General features: G+C 42.5%; 2 protein-coding genes across 5 annotated transcripts in view; both read right to left on the reverse strand.

Annotated features, from left to right (window-relative positions):
• Positions 1-3,501: 3,501 nt before the first annotated feature.
• LOC139811714 (protein obstructor-E-like) lies at positions 3,502-8,358 on the reverse strand. Of its 2 annotated transcripts, none has more exons than XM_071776063.1 (4): positions 8,262-8,358; positions 4,765-5,043; positions 4,170-4,563; positions 3,502-3,887 (listed from the first exon to the last, which is right to left on the reverse strand). In XM_071776063.1, exons 1-4 carry the CDS (start codon positions 8,275-8,277, stop codon positions 3,827-3,829), a joined length of 750 nt encoding a protein of 249 aa, XP_071632164.1. In that variant the 5' UTR covers positions 8,278-8,358; the 3' UTR covers positions 3,502-3,826. The 2 variants fall into 2 exon arrangements, with proteins under 2 accessions (XP_071632164.1, XP_071632163.1); XM_071776062.1 differs by lacking the exon at positions 8,262-8,358 and adding an exon at positions 6,981-7,148.
• Positions 8,359-9,499: 1,141 nt separating this feature from the next.
• Positions 9,500-18,320, reverse strand: part of LOC139811266 (uncharacterized) — a 57,832-nt gene continuing 49,011 nt past the window's right edge. For all 3 annotated transcript variants that reach the window (XM_071775435.1, XM_071775436.1, XM_071775434.1), the window contains 3 exons: positions 17,908-18,064; positions 15,540-16,236; positions 9,500-15,367 (listed from right to left, as the gene is read on the reverse strand). In XM_071775435.1, the coding sequence (XP_071631536.1) occupies positions 11,021-15,367; positions 15,540-16,236; positions 17,908-18,064 (5,201 nt within the window). In that variant the 3' untranslated portion in view covers positions 9,500-11,020. The remainder of the gene's footprint in view (positions 15,368-15,539; positions 16,237-17,907; positions 18,065-18,320) is intronic.

An 18,320-nucleotide genomic window follows, 5' to 3' on the forward strand; every position in this document is an offset into this window, starting at 1 on the left:
CGAACTCGTACGATCGCGGAAATTGTGCGTTACCGGAAGTCACATATTTCGAAAGTGTCGTGGGAAAGAGGGAGAGAAAAAAGGGACGCGAGGGAGGGAAGAGCGTATCGGGGCGGCTTATCCCTTCCCGCGTCCCTTGGCCGCGAGTTTTCACGAGCTACTCCCCACTCGGGGGTTCGTTTCCCTACCCGGCGGCCGAAGGATTCTCCTATTGACGTGCCGGTTCCCTCCGACCCAACCCCGTGAACCTCTCGCCCACGTCTACCCCCACGCGCACCACCGCCATCCCTCTGGTGTTCTATAGCATAGTCTGACGTAACGCGACGTTACGTCAGACCACCTTCGCGGCCCGCTGCTGCAACGGGTGGTCTCCGGACACTCGCACCCAGCACGAACGGTCTCTCTATCTCTCTCTCTTTCTTCTTCTAACCCTCTTCTCTCTCTCTCTCTCTCTCTTTTTCACTGTTGCTGCGCGATGGCATTTCTTATCGCCGCAACGCGATGCTTCTTTATAATCACGAACCCCGCCTTCGCGATGTCACCTTCGCGAGTAGAACACGATTTCGAAAAAAAAAGCACGTTAAATGGATAGATAGGCGCCAAGAGGGTGAGAGGAGGCTCTCTTTCATCGTGAGGCGCCATGGGATTTGCTAATACAGCAAAAAATTTCTCTTAGTGCGTTTCTCATTAATTTTCTTAGGAAAAAAAAACAACGAATATTTTTGCCATTAAAATATATCTGCACGTATTTGTTTATGAAAAGAACGGTTTTGCTAAAGTAGTTAGCTAGATATAGATCTAAAATAATTTTTTTGGACCAATTATTATATTAATCGAAATAATTATTGTGTCGAAACGCGCAAAATGCTGCAGAATGTTTTGACATTCTATGTTGAGCCACCACACACAATTATTTTGATTTTGATTTTGATTTTGATTTTGTAACGTTTAACAAAATTATTTTTAAATCTGTATTAAGTTATTATGTTGAACATCATATTATTTAATATCGCAAGCAATACGGTCCAAGTATTTCCCGTTTCCTATCGATCATTATCTTGCACTTTTCCGCTTTCATTTATTCGTACGTCTATATGCCTATGTATGTACCTATGTATGTACGAACCAAACCCCAAATACATCGCAACAAATTTGCGAGAGCTGGCGCCATCCTTCAGAGGGAAGTTCATTTATCCAGTTGGGATGTTCCTTTTCTATATGTCTCGTCAACCTCCAACTTTGTTTTTTTTTTATTTCCATAATGTCCCCACACAATCGGCAGATTGCCGTACGACGTCGTGAAAGGAAACATCTACGTACCTTATACGGTACGCAGGTACATACGCAGTTGTTTTAGATTTGCATGTTCCCCTATTAGGTGGTTTTGCATCTGTTTTATCATTAAAGAGCCGTCCGTTTGAATTTCTTCTTTGCACAATGTGTATTTTGCGACATTGTCGCGGACATCAAGGAAAAAATCCCATAAGTCATGCTGCTGCTGATTCATTATTGTCCTCCCAATAATCGGATAAATAGTTGAATTAGGTATGCGCTATCGCCACGAAAGCCGTTAATATCGCTAATAGGATAGTTCAGCGTAACTGCCGTTCGGCCCGTCCGACTATTTCGAAAGAACACCGAGTCCCTTTTCACGGATCGATTTAAAATCTTGTCTTTCGTTGTGTCGTCTTTTTATCTCATTGTACTTTATTTTATTTGCTAATTTCACTTTTGGTAGAAAGAACTCGTTGTGTTTGATATCTCGAGGAGACTTATTATTCTGTACAATTTAATTCGCAATTGTAGCCGATACGGTTGCGCCCTTTTACACCACCCCCGTAATTCCAGAAGCCGGCGGCTTTCAGGTTTGCTCATTGGCTTCTGTGTGGTTAGTGTTGATAACAATGTAATCATTATAGTAGACTCAAAGAAAGGGAAAGAGAGAGAGGAGGGAGAAAGAGGGAGAATTCCAAGAAATAATTGTCTTATTCCACGTAGGGCGGATATAGAAGAGTCGATTTTACGTAAATGAATTCTTAGAACAATCTTAAGGTTAATACACAATAAAAACTACTCGATTAAATCCGACAACATATATCTTACAAAATATTTGTTTTTTCGTTGTATGCAATTTCTCCCTCTAATTAAAATATATTCCAAGATTCTTAAAATACGTGCGAGGTACATTTACGTGTATCTCTTCTAGTATTACGATTATTATCTGTTTTTATAAATTTCGGGTAATCTCCGGTAAAATTATATTATATATAAGAAATACAAAATTTTGATTTTCTCGATTCACATAAATTCTGAATATTGCGTCTCTTTAAAATTTCAAATTCCATCTTTATTTTAAGTTCTCCGACGCCGCCGTACCAAGAATCGAAAATATCAATTCTACGTTTGCGCTTTGAATTAGCTTTAAGCATATTATATGTCACATCTGCATTTACATAACTTAATTCTGCACAAATATCGTCTCTAGCACAGTTGTTAAGCATAATTAATTATTACTAAGACACATATTAATATTTTGGTGCATTTTAATATCGTTGCTATATGTTATATAGTAAATATCTCAAGATATAGTTAAACAATATATCGCCATTTTAAATATATCTGTGACATATATCTATAACATAAAAGTTTTTTAAATACAATATAATAACAAATATTTTTCCATATGGCTAATGCCCGTTCTAGACTGGAGGATGATCCTACTCGCGGCTCATCCTAGTGAGTAGTGTAGACGGATAAAAATCATTGATTTATCCATGTCTACGCTACTCACTAGGATGAGCCGCGAGTAGGATCATCCTCCAATCTAGAACGGGCATAATAATTAAAACAAATCGCGAAAATTGTATCGGTGGCGTTATCTGACATAAGCGCGAAACTATTCCAAGCGCGGGGCTCGGTCAATAACAAAGGGATCTATAATCATAAATTTTTTACGCTTATGTACTGGCAGAGAGAAGCCTGAGAGACGCCATCCCGGTCTTTTTCGTGGGACTGTCGAAAGCCTAACCCCTGTACACTACTGCCAGTACAACCATTTTCGAAATTAGTGCTACGTAGCCACGTTCATTTTCCGACACTATCGATAAAACATCATTTTGGTGCGCGTCCGTGCTACATCTGCAAATGTAATATTATACATATATATGATGTATACATTTGCAGTTTGCAGATGTAGCACGGACGCGCACCAAAATGATGTTTTATCGGCATTGTCGAAAAAAAGAGAAAGTGAGAGAGGGAGAGAGGGCTATTAGATATTTATATATAAAATATAAACAAATAACAATGGATAAATAAATTTCGTTAACAAGAATTCACTAGAAAACCTTTATAATCGTTAACACATTTAGTTTATTATCGAATAACGTTCACTTCAGTAAACTGTCAATTATAAACTCAATGCCATAAAACTATGCAATGTGTAATCTTGCATTTTAGTTGCAAAAACAACCGTTTACAAAGAGAGTCCACACTGGGAGATAGGCGTTTATTTTTACACTTTTATTTATTAAAAGTTTTCTACAGTTCTATATTAAATATGTACTTTTAATGCAACTTAAGCAATAGTATATACATTATTTATGGCATCAGCGCACGTATGGCAATTAGATTTTTATTTGATTCTCAAACAATATAACGTGTTTTCCAATTATACGGATCATTATTTACATCCCACATGGAATTTTGTCGCATCGAAAATATATCGTACCACATATCGAAGTTTGCTGCAATTCTTGATTGCTGTTCCGTCGGAACTATTGCGCTGTCAATCTTTGTTTTTTTTATTCTTCAATCGTATCAGAATTTAAAAAAGCCTTGTCTGTCGGTATGGTGCCGGGGTGGTTCTCGCTATTGCTTCGTGTTCGCTGAAAAAAGTTAAATTAAATATATATTCTCTCGTTTTTAATTAGATAACATCGAGAAAAGAATCTTAGAGCATATGTGATAATAAATTAGCTCATTATTTAATTAAAAAATTTTTTGCATTTTTCGTAACTATTTATTTGAATATTTTTTAAGTATCTTTTGATATATATTGAGAGTAGAGTTACAATAAAAAATATTTGTAAATATATAACTAATAAATACAAGCGAAAGGAGAAATACATCCCGTGCAAAGGACAAAAGACTTTTTAAACATCACTCACCAGCCGGTGACATTTTCCGCGGCGTCGCAGACATTAATGAGCTCATTGAAGGCATTTCCAATGCCGCAATTCAGCAATCTCGGACGGCCGTTCACGCAGATGTAATAGTGGTGGCAGTCGACGGGGCTGCGGAAAAACTTAGTCTCGGTGTCCAGGAAGGGACCGTTCCTCACCTCTGGACAGCGGAAACCGAGAAAAGTCTCGGCGTCGCAGTCCGGCACTTGGTCCGGCCAGTCGCATCGATAGCTCTGCGGATTGAAGGCCAGACCCTCCGGACAATCGAACACGTAGCCCCTGCCGTCTACGCAGTTCATAAACTGGCCGCAGTGTTGATGATCGCCGATCTTGAAGTACCCGTATTGATGGGGACAGTCGTCGGTCGGATTTGCCGGCTCTGCAGAAAATTTAATGACGTTTCGTTATTCAATCGCACCTCCGTGCGATCAACTTGATTCATCAGAAATTTTTTCGCTGAATCTCCAATGATTTTAGATAAACAAAACGCGAGACGATTGAATTATTTAACATCTCTCTCGTTAGAATCTTAGATAGAATATTTCTGATAAAAATTTACTAATTTAAATGAGGGACTTACGTAAATTTGGCCTGCCCGTGCAATCTATGTCAATCGGATATCCGCAGGGATAATTGAAGCGCGCTTCAGGATTGAAAAACAAGCCTTCGGGGCATAGCTTCTGCTCGGCTATCCCGTCAATGCATTCGATGTAAGCGTCGCACTGATTCTGCACCGGAAAGCGGCCGTTCCTTTCTGGACATGACGCGGATTGGCCACGTTTCGGCGAGAATTGTTGCTGACCGCGATTCGGCTGATTGTCAAATAGCTGATTCACGAATCTGCTGTTTTGACTGAGCGCTGAAATGGCAGTAAATCATTTTTAACTTTAATTAGAAAAATTTCGGTTCAAGTACAGAATACATTTTTTTATATATCGCGTAGTTATTCCTTCTGTTAAATATCCACAGTTTCAATTAAATTCAATTATATAAAGTAATTTATCTTGCTAGTTACTTTAACAAAAATAACTTCAATTAAAGTGTCATCGAACGATCACGAACTTTTCTTTCTTCCATAATTCCAGCTATTAATATTATATATTAAATTCACGCGGAATGAATATTGTTTTGAGACATCGATTTAATTTAGTACTACGTATAAAACTTGTCAAACGAGTCCGTCCGGACAGTATTAATAAGTCGCATTAACACAGTGCACGCGATTACGTGCGACGCGGCGAAAGTTCGACGGTCGCCGGCGTTCGACCTCTACGAAGATATTGCATACATTAACGTTACCTGCACATCACTTGCGCAACGTGTTTATAACCAATTTGCAAACAGTATCGAACTGGACCCGATTGGCCCGAGGACACTTTTCAAGAAATAAAATGACATCAGCGAATATTTCCCAAGAATAGATGAGAAATAATCGCGCTACGAACAAAACTAAACCATGCGAGAAATTTTCTTCGATGCTGCGTCCTTCCTGAACATTAAGGAGATAAAACATATTCGGGTGAGGCCCAAAAAAACCGGTCCAGATTTCAGGACGATGCAAAAGGCCGAGGAACGACGGCGATGGTTCTGCCAGCGGCTATTCCCGGCGAGGTTTCCCGAGACATCTCTGCAGGGCAGAAGTTGCGCAAGGTAATGAGTGCAAACAACGAGAGAGAGAGAAAGTTTCGCTGATTACAAACTCGATTATCCGTCGTTAGACCGACGAGCATTAATCCCACCTATCGCCAACTCCTTCTGTCCGAAGGTCGAAACTGTTCGAAAGAGTTTCTCCGATTAAAAAGGCACTGGAACGCTCATCGTGCATTACAGAAAAGACACAAAAATGTTTTTCCCTTAAATTATAATGTGCATCGCATCGTAATCTTATTAATGTGTGATCGTCATAAGTCTAACTACGACAGGAAGATTAATATTCATGTGCGTGTCCAAGTTTTAAGCTTAAAAATTTATTTCCCCGCCAGCGTGCAAGCGCATCGCATACAAATTGCCAATACGCTCGTGACTGAGCATACGTACAGTGATATGATAGTAAACTATACTATTCAGGCCGCGTTGAATTTATAAAATTGGATGTACACAAATTTCCAAAGCATCCTGGAGGTTAGCCAACCTTGTTAAGCTGAATTACGTATCGTAATTACTTGCGTAATATTACGTAATATGGCTTTATTGAAAATACTCCTTTCGTATGAGCAAACTTCCAATTTCTGAAATGTCAAATCTACACCAGGAATTTAACCAGAAAAACAGAATATGTCTAACAAATCATGATAAGTACAATTATTAATTTTTATCCGCAAATTAAATTATTGTTTTAACATTTAATTACTAGAAATTTGAATATAAATTAAAACTCAGTATTAAAATTTAAGAAAATATATATCTTTTAATTTATAATTACTCTGAGTCTATTTTGTCATAATTTGTTTAAATTGCTTGAAATAACGTTACACGAATATGCTTTAAACGACTTGACGAAAAGAAGGAAAAACAGAAAGCATTGAGGGTGCAGTTAAAATTTGTGTTGCACATAAAAGTGGATTTATATCGAGAAGGAATTTTTTTTATTGTACACACAGAGAAGAAGATTTCGCAGAAGAGAATCTGAGAGAATGTTACACTTGTGGTGTCAAAAAGATCACATCACTAATTCTGGAATCGAAATAACACGACAGAAACGATGACAATCCTTTCCGATCGGCGAACGGACGACGCGACGGTGTTTCACTTTCTCGGACGTGCGAGAGAACCACCGCGGGGTAAATTCTTACTCACACGTTGTTACGGCGATGACGCCGTAGGCGATTAGCAGATGGACGATCGGTTTCGAGGCCATTTCGGACTGGTCGTCGTTAAAATCCACGTTCCTTCTGGCCCGATCCCGAAAGGAAGACTACGACGCATCGCTGTCCCTCGACGTGCTTTTATCATCTTCGCACGCGGATGAGAGCGGGAGAAGATAGCGTCTTCGTCCGCCGGTGAAAATCGTCCCGTCGCGTCTTCTTCTCAAAGTAAAAGGATTTTAACGTCCGTAACCGAAAAGCCGACACGTCGCTCTCCGCGTCACGAGCGATTCGTTCATCCTGCGTTCTATCTCAACTTGGCATGCAACACGAAGCTAGAAAACGATCGATGCGGCCCGTTAGTGCCTGATCTGCCGTTTAAAATTAATTTCACCATACTCGTGATTTTATTTGACATTAAATTCTGATTATGGTCAATAATACTTTTGGACATACAATTAGAATTTATTTTGGGGGAAAGATCGACGTAGATATGCCAAAATTGTTTTACGTGGTCCTAAATACTGTCATTTTTCTGTTTATAGTAATAACTTTAACATCATCATCATACCACTGTATCTGTTTACAATATCCTGGAAAGCAGAAGGATCGATCCTGCTTGGATTTGAATGTCAGAATAAAGAAAGGTAAATGTCATCTAGCCTTGTTCATCTCGTCGAAACGAGAATCGCCAAGAAGTCAAGTCGATCTTATATCCGATAAAGAGCAACGCGGTAACGCGCGACGCATTCAGACGCTCGTTTATGCGCATACCGTACTTTTCTGCATAATTCATACGCAGCAATAATTGCGAAGATTGGTGCGTAAATATAATTTACATAAAGAATTGTTGTCAGGGTGCTATTATAATTCAATGAGGCTACAACATGAATACATAATTCGTACCGAATATGGCACTTTTGTTGCGATCTCAAGCACCTTTTTACGTAAAAGAAATATGAATCGAGATACTTAATTTTAACAGAATTGAATTCTCTAATATCCGTAATTTAATTGAAGATTCGTCTGTTATTATTAATCAAAAATATATTTTTAATACATATTTTACTTTTCTTTATCTTTTGTTTCTGAAAGAAAACCCTGATAAAGTTCTATTTTTCTTGAAGAGAAAAATAGAATATAATAACATATATTCTATTAACGATATAATAACGATATAATAACATCTTTTTCTAAACGTTCTCTTGATTTCTCTTTTGTTATTCCCACGTGGAACCACTAAAAAAGACGAAAAACACGAATGTTTGCATACCTGAGGAGAGGAGCATCTCGCTCCAGGCTCCGCGAATGAAGCCTTGACATTTTCCTCATACCGACGAGAACAAGTTGCGTCGAATGTGGAAGGTAGACGTCCAGTAGGCTTTTACCTCGTGTGACGCGCGCGGCCAACATTTGATTACATCACGTCAAAATACTGACGGCTATTCCCCAGATATTTCGCATGTCACTGCGCGATAATTCCGCGTGTTGCAACATGTAACAATGCATTAGATTCGACGAGTCAGAAATTTCTACGGCTCAAATATTACGCGCTCAATTTTTTATTGTAATTAGTTATATATTTTATTATAATTTATTATAATTATTATAAGAGATACGAACAAATAACAATAGAATTTCGCTCGACAAAGCAACAGCTAAGTATTATAGTTTAAAACGGCCAAAATACGAGCAATTGACAGATGTTAAAAATATATTTAATACTTCAATAACGGTAACAGTGGTGTTTACGTTTCGAGCCTTACTTGGCCTTCTTTAGAACAATTTATTTATCAAATTTAACGTAATATAACTTTAACTTTAACATTTAACGACTGCAGGTAAATCTACGCTTTAATGTTACTGCTCAACTTCATCAAACGGCACTGCTTCAAGACTTACTTATTTAGCAACTGAAGATAGTGTGTCGCCAGGTTGGTATTTCTTCTCTTAGAAAAAGAGAAATGTTGGGAAAGAAACATTACCTGAAAATTACCTGAAAAATTTACTTTAACCCTCCGTAGTCACACCTATTTTTTCAAACAAAGGAAGTCACTCTGGGTCATTTTGACCCGAGACGAACTTTGATCGTTCGCCATTTGACCATTTATCCACCGATCGTGTTGAAAAAATTCTCAAATGCAATTGCGATATTGCTAAATTGATTGCTATAAAAAAAGAAGTGCCTCAGGAATTTTTAACATATAAAAAAGATTCGCGAAAAATTTGTTTAAAAAATTTTTTTTTTAACTACAGCTAGAGGGCGTCATGCTCGCCAATTTTCAAGTTACGCGCAAGATATTTACGAGCAAAGTTGAGGCTCGGGTCAAATTGACCCAGTGTGACTACGGAGGGTTAATTAATTAAATAAAATGGTGTTTTGGATAAAGTACTCGATAAAGAAAAATCACATTACATAAAAAGAATTATATATAGTTACGTTAATCTTAAATCGCGAAAAGATATAATTCGAGGGATTTTTAAAGACGGAATAAATGTTACGTGTGCGTATGGAATATACAATTATTATTGACATGGTACATTTGCTTAAAAAATATATAATAGATACAAATTTCGACGTACGTGTGTAATGTATACGCCGTTGAAACGTATACGCGCAACATATATTTATTACACACGCGGTAATCATTAACGCTCATTTAGCGGCACGTACGAATTTCCTAGATTCTATCTAAACTAAATCGCTAGAGATGTTCCGGAATGAGTTCGCAAAAATATATATCTACACTTTATCTACGGCTGACTTTAAAGATGCGCTCGTTTCCGCTCGTAATTGAAGCGCGCTAATTAGTGGTAGGAAATTAAGAGCATTTACGAGAGGTAACACACACGCGAATCCATTTGACCGGCATTACGTTACAGGTGTGCCGTCGTCGCGTCTGACAGCAGAGAATGCATGTAATTGAATATACGAAACGAATTATGCAAACTGTAAGCCGCAATCTCTCTTTCTTCAACTTTCTCACATGTCATACGTTAAGTCGACTACACGTCTTGCACGTTCGTTACTTCGAAATATCTAACGTTTTATAAAGCTACCTTCGTACCTAGATCCTTTGAGCAATGATGTTTTTTATCTGATTGCACTTTTGATATCGTGACGAATTAATTCGACAAGCGCCATAAACGATGTGATCGTCTATGCTTGCGGTATTCAGTTCGATATATTTCAGTATGTACACAATTAAAATTATTTAAATCTGTAAAAAATATAGTTTCGAAAAATGTGTGTTTTATCAAAAGTATTTTATTCGAAATTCTAGGAAGATTTGTGTATTAGAAATATTTTTAGATATAATTACACTACACTGAGACATGAGTACAGCGCACAGTCGCAAATACTTTATCAAAAATATATTCGACTTTATCTCGATAAAATTATTATTTATTCGGCCAAAAGGCGGCTGCTAATTCGTTATCGCGCTGCGTACGAGCAAGATGCCAAGGGCACGGATAAAGCCGTAGAGCGTAGTTTCTTCGGCAATATTCGGCAATGTTCAGAAACTTTCACGCTTCGCGTTTCTGAATCATTTTACGCGATGAGTGATCGCGATACAGATCGCTTCTCAGTCCGCGCGACTATATCTCCGCTTAATGTCTCTCGCGTCAACACGTTTCGAGAACAACGTAGGAACCGACTTCTTCGCTCTCTTACTTAACGCTAACGACAAGTGCGACTTTCTTTTCAGGTGAACGAAGACCACGCCGACGATGCTGTCTCCTCGCTTCCCTCTCTGATCCAATCGACGATCGCGAGTCGATCAGTATTAACTTTAATAAGTGTGAATCCAGCGCGAGGCGCTATGGCAATGGGCTTAGGAGAAGGAGAGAGCCCTCTTCTTCGGGGTATTCTTACGTACTGTGTGTTAAAAAAAAAAAGAAAGGAAGAAAATATAAATACGCTAGGAGTCCTGGAGGATTCACGAATTACCAAAATCAACGGAATCGAGGAAATGCGCGATTCGGAGAAAACGAAACGGAGGCGAAGAGCGTCCTCCCTCGCGGACGCCCTCACTGGCGAACCCGGCACTTCCGGTTACGCACATCGTGACGGCAGCTCTGCGTCACCTCGTCGAACGCCGTGCCCTCCTCGCACACGAACCGGAAGTCCAGCACCTGCCGCGAGGTGAAGCCGGGCGAGCAATAGTGGAACAATCGACAGTCCCTGGAATCACCGTAGAAACGATACATCTCCCTCTCCAGGCAATTGAAGCTCGGATGCTTCCGGGGGCTCACGAGCTTTCGACGCGGGAAGCCGGTCGACCTGAAGATCGCCGCTTCTTCCATCGACGCGACGGGATCGGCGTCCACCGCTTTCGGCAAGACGGTCGTTAAGATTGAGACCGACGTCGCGCGATCAGGAATCGGAGGAACCGAAGAAACCGGAGAAGTCTTCTGCTGAGAAACTTTGACAGTGGAAGCTGTCGTGGTGGTCTCCGCTATTTCGAGGTACTTGGTACTCGGTGTGATCTCAGCGTACTCAGACTTTTCGGATAACAACGTCGTCGGTAGATCAGTCGTCGTGAGAATATCCGTGCTCTCCGTCGTTTCCTGCGCCTTAACATCTATCTCTTTTGTTGTCTGCTCGGTGGAAGACGCAAGAGTGGATAATCCAGATAGAGGATAAGGAGTGAAAGCCTTGATCTCCGTGGTCGTGATTCCCGGATCGACGTCCGAAGAATTGACTGGACTATTCTGCTCGGACGGGCTTGGAAGTTGATCTTCCTTGTTCGTTTGATCGTTCTTCGTGGAAGGATCGAAGGATGTATGTTCAATCGCTTCTAGTTTATTCTCGAGGCCGTTCTCCTCGCTTCTACCGGACTCCGTTGTCATCGTCGTCGTCGCTGCCACTGTCGTCGTTGCTGCCGTAGTCGCTGCTGTCGTCGTCGTTGCTGCCGTCGTTGTCGTTGCTGCCGTCGTCGTCGTTGCTGCCGTAGTCGTCGTTGTTGCTTCCGTTATTGCTGTCATTGTCGTCACTGCTGCCGTCGTCGTCATCGTTGGCGCCGTTACCGTTGTCATCGTCACAAACTCCGTCGTCATTTCTGGATTCTCCGTGTTCAATTTTTCTGTAGTAGTAGTATCAATAGTAGTAGTAGTAGCTGCGGTGGTGGTAGGAGGTTTCCGTGATAAAACGAGCTTTCTAATCATCGGCTTCGGCGCCAATTCGTTATAAGATTTAAGCGGTTTCGCCGGCTTCGGATTGTACAGACCCAGTCTTGGTTTGATCACGACCGGAACCGGGGTCGTCGTAGGAGGGCTGTAAGCATAAATTCTTTTGTTCCCGGTAGGCTTAAAGAGTTTCGGTGGCGTGGCACGAGGAGTGGTAGTTATCGGCCGACGAGTGGTGGTCTTAGTTGTACTCGAAGCTGTCGTTGTGGTCGACGCCGTTGTAGTCGACGCCGTCGTAGTCGACGCCGTCGTAGACGACGCTGTCGTGGTCGGCGCTGTCGTGGTCGGCGCTGTTGTGATCGATGCTGTTGTGGTTGACGCTATCGTGGTTGACGCCGTTGTGGTCGATGAAGTCGTGGTTAAACTCGTGATAGGAAGGAGATCTTCGACCTCTGTGACACTCGCCGTGTATTCCGTCTGCGTTTCCGCCTCGACGCTATCATCCATCCGCTGCGTCTCTATATTCTCACGATCGGAATCTTTCGCTGATGTATCTTTCTTCTCCCCACTATCCTTCTCTTCCTCGTTCTTGTCCTCCTCGGATTCAATCGATTTCGTCGTGGTTTCTGTCCCCCTGTAATTCTCCGGCTCGTAATTATCGTCGACGTAATCGTGCATGCCGCTTTCGTCAGACGATGATATTTCTTCTGTCACCTCCACGTTCTCTTTATCGTCCGATATAGGTAGTTCGTCCGTGAATTTTAGAACACCCTCGGTACTGCCCTCGGTCTCCTCAGTCGATCCCGCGACGTCCTCCTGAGAGTCGGTGTACTCCTCGGAATTCGTGTAATCCACGAGCGTGGTGGAACCCTCGGTACTTTCCGGCTCCTCTTGAATCCTACGCGTACTTTCCACGGATGATTCCGTTATCTCCTGATATTCGTTCGATTCTTCGGAATTCTCCTCGGTGTACCTCGCGGTTGAATTCTGTTCCTCGTCCGAAACGTCAGTACTTGATCCCTCACTCGCGTCTTCGCGATAAGACGATTCTTCTTGCTCCAAGTTGCCTTCACGAGAAGTCGCAACTTCGCCGGAAGAAATTGTGCTAGGGACGTCTTGCGAACTTTCTTCTTCATTCGTACTCGTGTTAATTTCATCGTCCGGAATTTCGTCCTCCTTAGAAGAGAATCCTTCATTGGAAGACTTCTTTTCTTCAGAGACGGGCGTAACTTCCGTTGATCTCGCTTCTTCTGCGCTTCGTGGAATCTTGGTGAAGATCGTATCTTCTTTGTCAGTCGTCTGCGTATATATCGATTCTGTTTCCTGTTTTTCTTGTTTTTCTTCCTTCGTTTTATCGGCACGTCGTTCGGAACTCTTCGCGTGATCCTTTACAATCTGGTGATCGAACGATTGCTCTATCTCTTTATTCTTGCTGGCGTCCTGGCTTTTGTCGTCCCGCAAGCTCTTCGAGTATTTCGCGTCACGTTGACCGATCGCCCTCGTGTCAATTTCTTTAAAAGTTCGTGATTCTGACTCTCCGAAAATGTTGCTGTCGATTTGCTCCGCAACTTTCGTCTTGAAAGATACGACGGATGGGGTCACAGTGGTAGTAGAAGTAGTAGTAGGAATAGTAGTAGTAGGAATAGTAGTAGTAGTAGTAGTAGTAGTAGAAATAGTAGTAGTAGGAATAGTACTAGTAGCAATAGTGCTAGTGCTAGTAGTCGATCTTTCCACGTCTTCTTTCTGCTGAATTGCCACTTCGACATTTTCCGTTCTCTGCTGCTTTATCCTCGAGGATATGCGTCTTCTCGGCGACCTCACTCGAGAACTCTTCCTTCTCGGACCAGATTTCCGTTCTCCGCTATCCTTGGCACCCTTTCGCTTCGTCGTCTCGCGCGGAACTACCAGTTGTCTTTCCTCGCCGGCGACGGAGTTCGATCGCTTCTCCGATTCATTTTTTATCAGGTATCCCGCGATTTGTCCTCTGTGCGCAACTTTCTCGTTGGTCTTCGATGCGTCGTGCGTGCCAGAGTTCGTTTCCTCCTTGATGATAATCTCGATAGGTGCGTCAGTCTTCGCGGATGTGGCTTTCACTTTGGAATCATTATCGGAATCGAGTATTATTACGTCTATAACGTCTCCTCGAGATTCGTTTTTTCGAGGACGAGCAGTAGTAGATTCAGCGTAAAATTCAAATTCCAATCCTGATGTATTCTTAACGTGCTTTCTCTTATCAAGCGATTTATTAGTATTAACTTTGACACTTGAAGATGAATCTTTGTGACCTGTTTCCTCATCCTCTTCGTCCTCATTTCTATCCGTACTTTTATTTAAATCCAAGTGTTTCGAAGCTTCTGTCTTCAAGTCTTCTAAATAATCTACTTTTTTTATTATATTGTCTTTCGCCTGCTTTACAGGTGTCGTATTGAAAGTTTCGCTATTTATCTCAACACGTTCGGTATTATTTTTAATTTCTCCAGCATCATTACGAGAGGAATCTTCGCTCGCTTCATCGCTAAATAAAATATCTCTAAATTTTAGCAGACTCTCTTTAAGAATCCGGAAATCGACGTTGACCCGAGCACGCGCGCTTTCTTTGTTCTTCGCGTTATCTTCATCCTGACGACTGTCCGCTCCGTAAATGAAATGATACGGTTGCTCAAGCGATCGTTTCCCGCGCGAGAATCTCATTCTCTCCATCGCGTACTGGCGATTTTTGCGAATTTTCGGGACGTCGCGATAAAAGGGATCGAAGGACTCGTCACCCTCCTTGTAATCGTCGTAGCTGGCCGGTATAGTCGGCAACGGCAACGTCACCAACTGCGTGGTGTTTAGGGGTCTGCCGGACTCATCGCTCACGCTCGCCTTCGCCGTGACGATCACCCGGGATTGCGAGGGCAGCAGAGGCGACGGATTCTGCACGAGTCTCTGGATATCCGACGGCGGCAGACTTATGGTGATCTGATGGTGAGGCTTGAGCTGCGGCACTCTCTCGTCCGGCGACACGTGAATGTGTTGTGTAACCTGACGAGTGACTGACTGCGACGACTGCGGGGGCTTTGGCGAAGGCCTCGGCGTCGGATAGAATGATCTGACGGTCGTCTCAGTGGCCGGTGTCGGCAGAAAGTTGCCGGATATCCTCTGCTGCTGCTGCTGATGTAGCTGCTGCGACGTCTGACTTGTCTTCGTTTGCACTGTTCGGGACGACTCTTGCGGACTTGGCACCGGAGATATCGCCAGCTTAGAAATCTAATATCAGAGATAAAGAAACGTAAGAGAGATTTGAACAATATATTTGTATTAAAGTTAATTCTGTCTGGATTTAAACCGCAGACTAAATATCGAAATAATTTTTAGCGATTGCTGTACCATTTTTATTATCAAATTTTACGCGGTTAAACATGAAATATCTTGTACGTACCTTGCCCTTGTTCGCCGACTGTATCGCCTCCAGTGTCCTTATATCCTGCTCCTGATCGTCGTCATCGCGATAGTCGGTGGTCTCGCGCGGATTGTTGCTGTGGACGGTGAACTCGCGTTCGGTGGTGCTCGCGATCCCGTGATTGTGAAATATGGGGTTGATCAAGGCCGCCGGGCTGTTCGCGTTGCTGTTAAGCAGCGTCTGTATCGTGGAGGACGTCGCGTGGTACAACGGCGTCACGGTCGACGGTTCGCTGTGAATGATCTGCGGCGGCGGGCCCACCGTCGAGCTGTACCTGATCTGGTGGATCTGCGGGGGTGGCGCCGGCGGCACGGTCGTCGAGCTTACGCTGCCCTGATTGCTGAACAATTGGTAGGACGTGGCCTGATTGCTGGTGCGCTCGCCGCCGTTGTGGAAGATGTACTGGTGATGATAGCCGCCGTTCTTATCGTCGTACAGCGACTTGGACTGGCTCGTGTGCACCTGCGGGAACGGCGGCTGCGGTTGATAATGCTGCGGATAGCCGGACGGATGCTGGAAGGAACCGCTGGCGGCCGTGGTGGACGGTTTGCTGGGCCGGGACGTGGTCGTGCTGGTCGTGCTCGTCGTGCTTGGTCGCGCCGAGGTAGTTCGCGACTGGTGATCCTCCACCGGGTCAATCGTCAGATCGTCCTCGTCGTCGCCGGTCTCGTGTAAGCTGTAAACAATGAAGAAAACGGACGTGCGGCGTTAAAGAAGGTAGATCGATCGATGATGAATCACGACATTGTTTCGCAGACGCGTGACTTCTCTCGGTAGCGCTTTTGCACGAGTTTACGAAATTGGATATTACGTTACATGGAACATGCATCACTGTCCGGTGATTTATAGGCTACGATCTTGATGTCTGCCTCTTGATACGGGTGAGCGAGTATCTTCTTTATCTATTCATCGTGTCGCGTGACGTGATAAATTCTTGGGAAGAAAATTGTCGTCGTTAGCGGGTGCTCGAGTGTCGCGACGATGCATTCCTGCGCGTCAGTGGTTCGCGAGATTACGCTGACGGATGATAATAACGCGTGAGGTGCAAGACAGATGGGGAGAAGTCGGGGTGTTAGTTCCCGAGGGTAAAATGAGCGGCGCGGGAACGAGATTTATTGCCGATCGAAAATAGAAGTCGTCGAGAGAGGAGATGACTTAGCCGGGTTCGTCGGACATACAAATATGAAGTGTATATAAATTTCGCTGGTCATGACAGTTAATCGTTATAATTTTTATCTGCATACACCCGTGGCCGTGAGAGGAGGACGCCGGACGCCGGCATTCCCGGGGATACCAAGCGGTGGAAAGCCGTTGAAATATTTATGGGTATATACATACGTATAATACATACGTGCCTTTTACGTTACGGCAATTTCGAGACGCTGAATCTCCCCGAGGTGTTTTTACGTTTGCACGTAAAAAATACGCATGGCACGCATCGCATAAGCGTACGAGTTTGTGAATGCGAGTCTGAGATACCGCGCCGTTTCATTTTCGCCTCGCGAACATTACACGATCATATTTCTGGGAGCGTTGCTTTGGACATTGCGCAAACGGAACGAAGCGGGAAAAATGTAGCAATCCGCGAAATGCCAGTGAGAATTTCTGAAATGCGGCGATTCGATATTACCTCGTGTACGGGGTGTTCCGCTCGCTTTAGTAAACGTTCACTTTTGATAGTAAACTTTTATCAAGTATACTTAAAATTCGGAAAATTTTTTTTATTAACTATAATAAAAATGATTATTAATCTTATTATTTTGATCGTTACATCAAAATTAAATTGTTTAGAAAACCGAACATTTATTCGAGTTAGAGAGCCAAAGGCAAAAAATTTCGTTATTTATTTACATTCTACGTTTCTAAATTTTAAATAATTTTTATCGAAATTGTCATTATTCGTGTCCACACGAAATTTTATACAAACCGAAGATAAATTACGTGAAATAGAAGAAGTATGTTCGGTATGTCTTCGGTCCTTACGAAACGTAAAGTGAACGTCCGAGTCTGCCGAGAATTGCGAGCGTATTCGACACCTTGTATATGACCGGCGAAGCAATCAGAGTGTGCAACAACTTCTTTCATTCGATAGCCAGTTTCTGCTCGCAGCGATTTGCATCAATGTGAAACCGGAAAATAGATTAGCGTTCGACTCGCCGTGTCATTAATGAAATTTCCAGAAAGTCAGAATTATCATTAACCCTTTGACAAGCCATTTTCTTACTCCGTTACAGCACCGTGTAAATCGCCACCTTCTGGGCCGACGAACACAAAAAAGAAAACTAGATTTTATAGTCACGCTATTAAATACAGCAAAATAAGGCGCGGTTCGCGTCCTTAGAATTACCTGAGCGTCACAGCGTTATTGCCGTAGAGTTCCAGATTCAGATTGTAGAATCGCTCGCTCTTGCTGCAGTCGACCTCGTCAACCCTCTCGCAGACTCTGGTCTCCTGGTCGAAGACGGTCCCGTTCAGACAGAGGAATTTTATGTCCATAATCTCGTCTGAAATCAGGTCTCACGGTGAAGAAGAGGGTCATTAATCGGGGATGCTCTAGAATCTCGGGGCGTGCTCGTTCTTAAAGATCTCGTTGATGTGGCTTTAGTGCGACCCTGACTTCGAATTCGACTATCATCAGTCGAGTTTCACGATATTAACGTTACTTAATTTAAAAAATCACGAACAAATTAACTATAAATTGCATATATTTTATTTATGTATATTTTATTTATGTTTCAAGTTGAGATCACTCGCATCTCC

The sequence above is a fragment of the Temnothorax longispinosus genome, chromosome 4 (assembly GCF_030848805.1).
Source record: "Temnothorax longispinosus isolate EJ_2023e chromosome 4, Tlon_JGU_v1, whole genome shotgun sequence".
Lineage (NCBI taxonomy): Eukaryota > Metazoa > Arthropoda > Insecta > Hymenoptera > Formicidae > Temnothorax > Temnothorax longispinosus.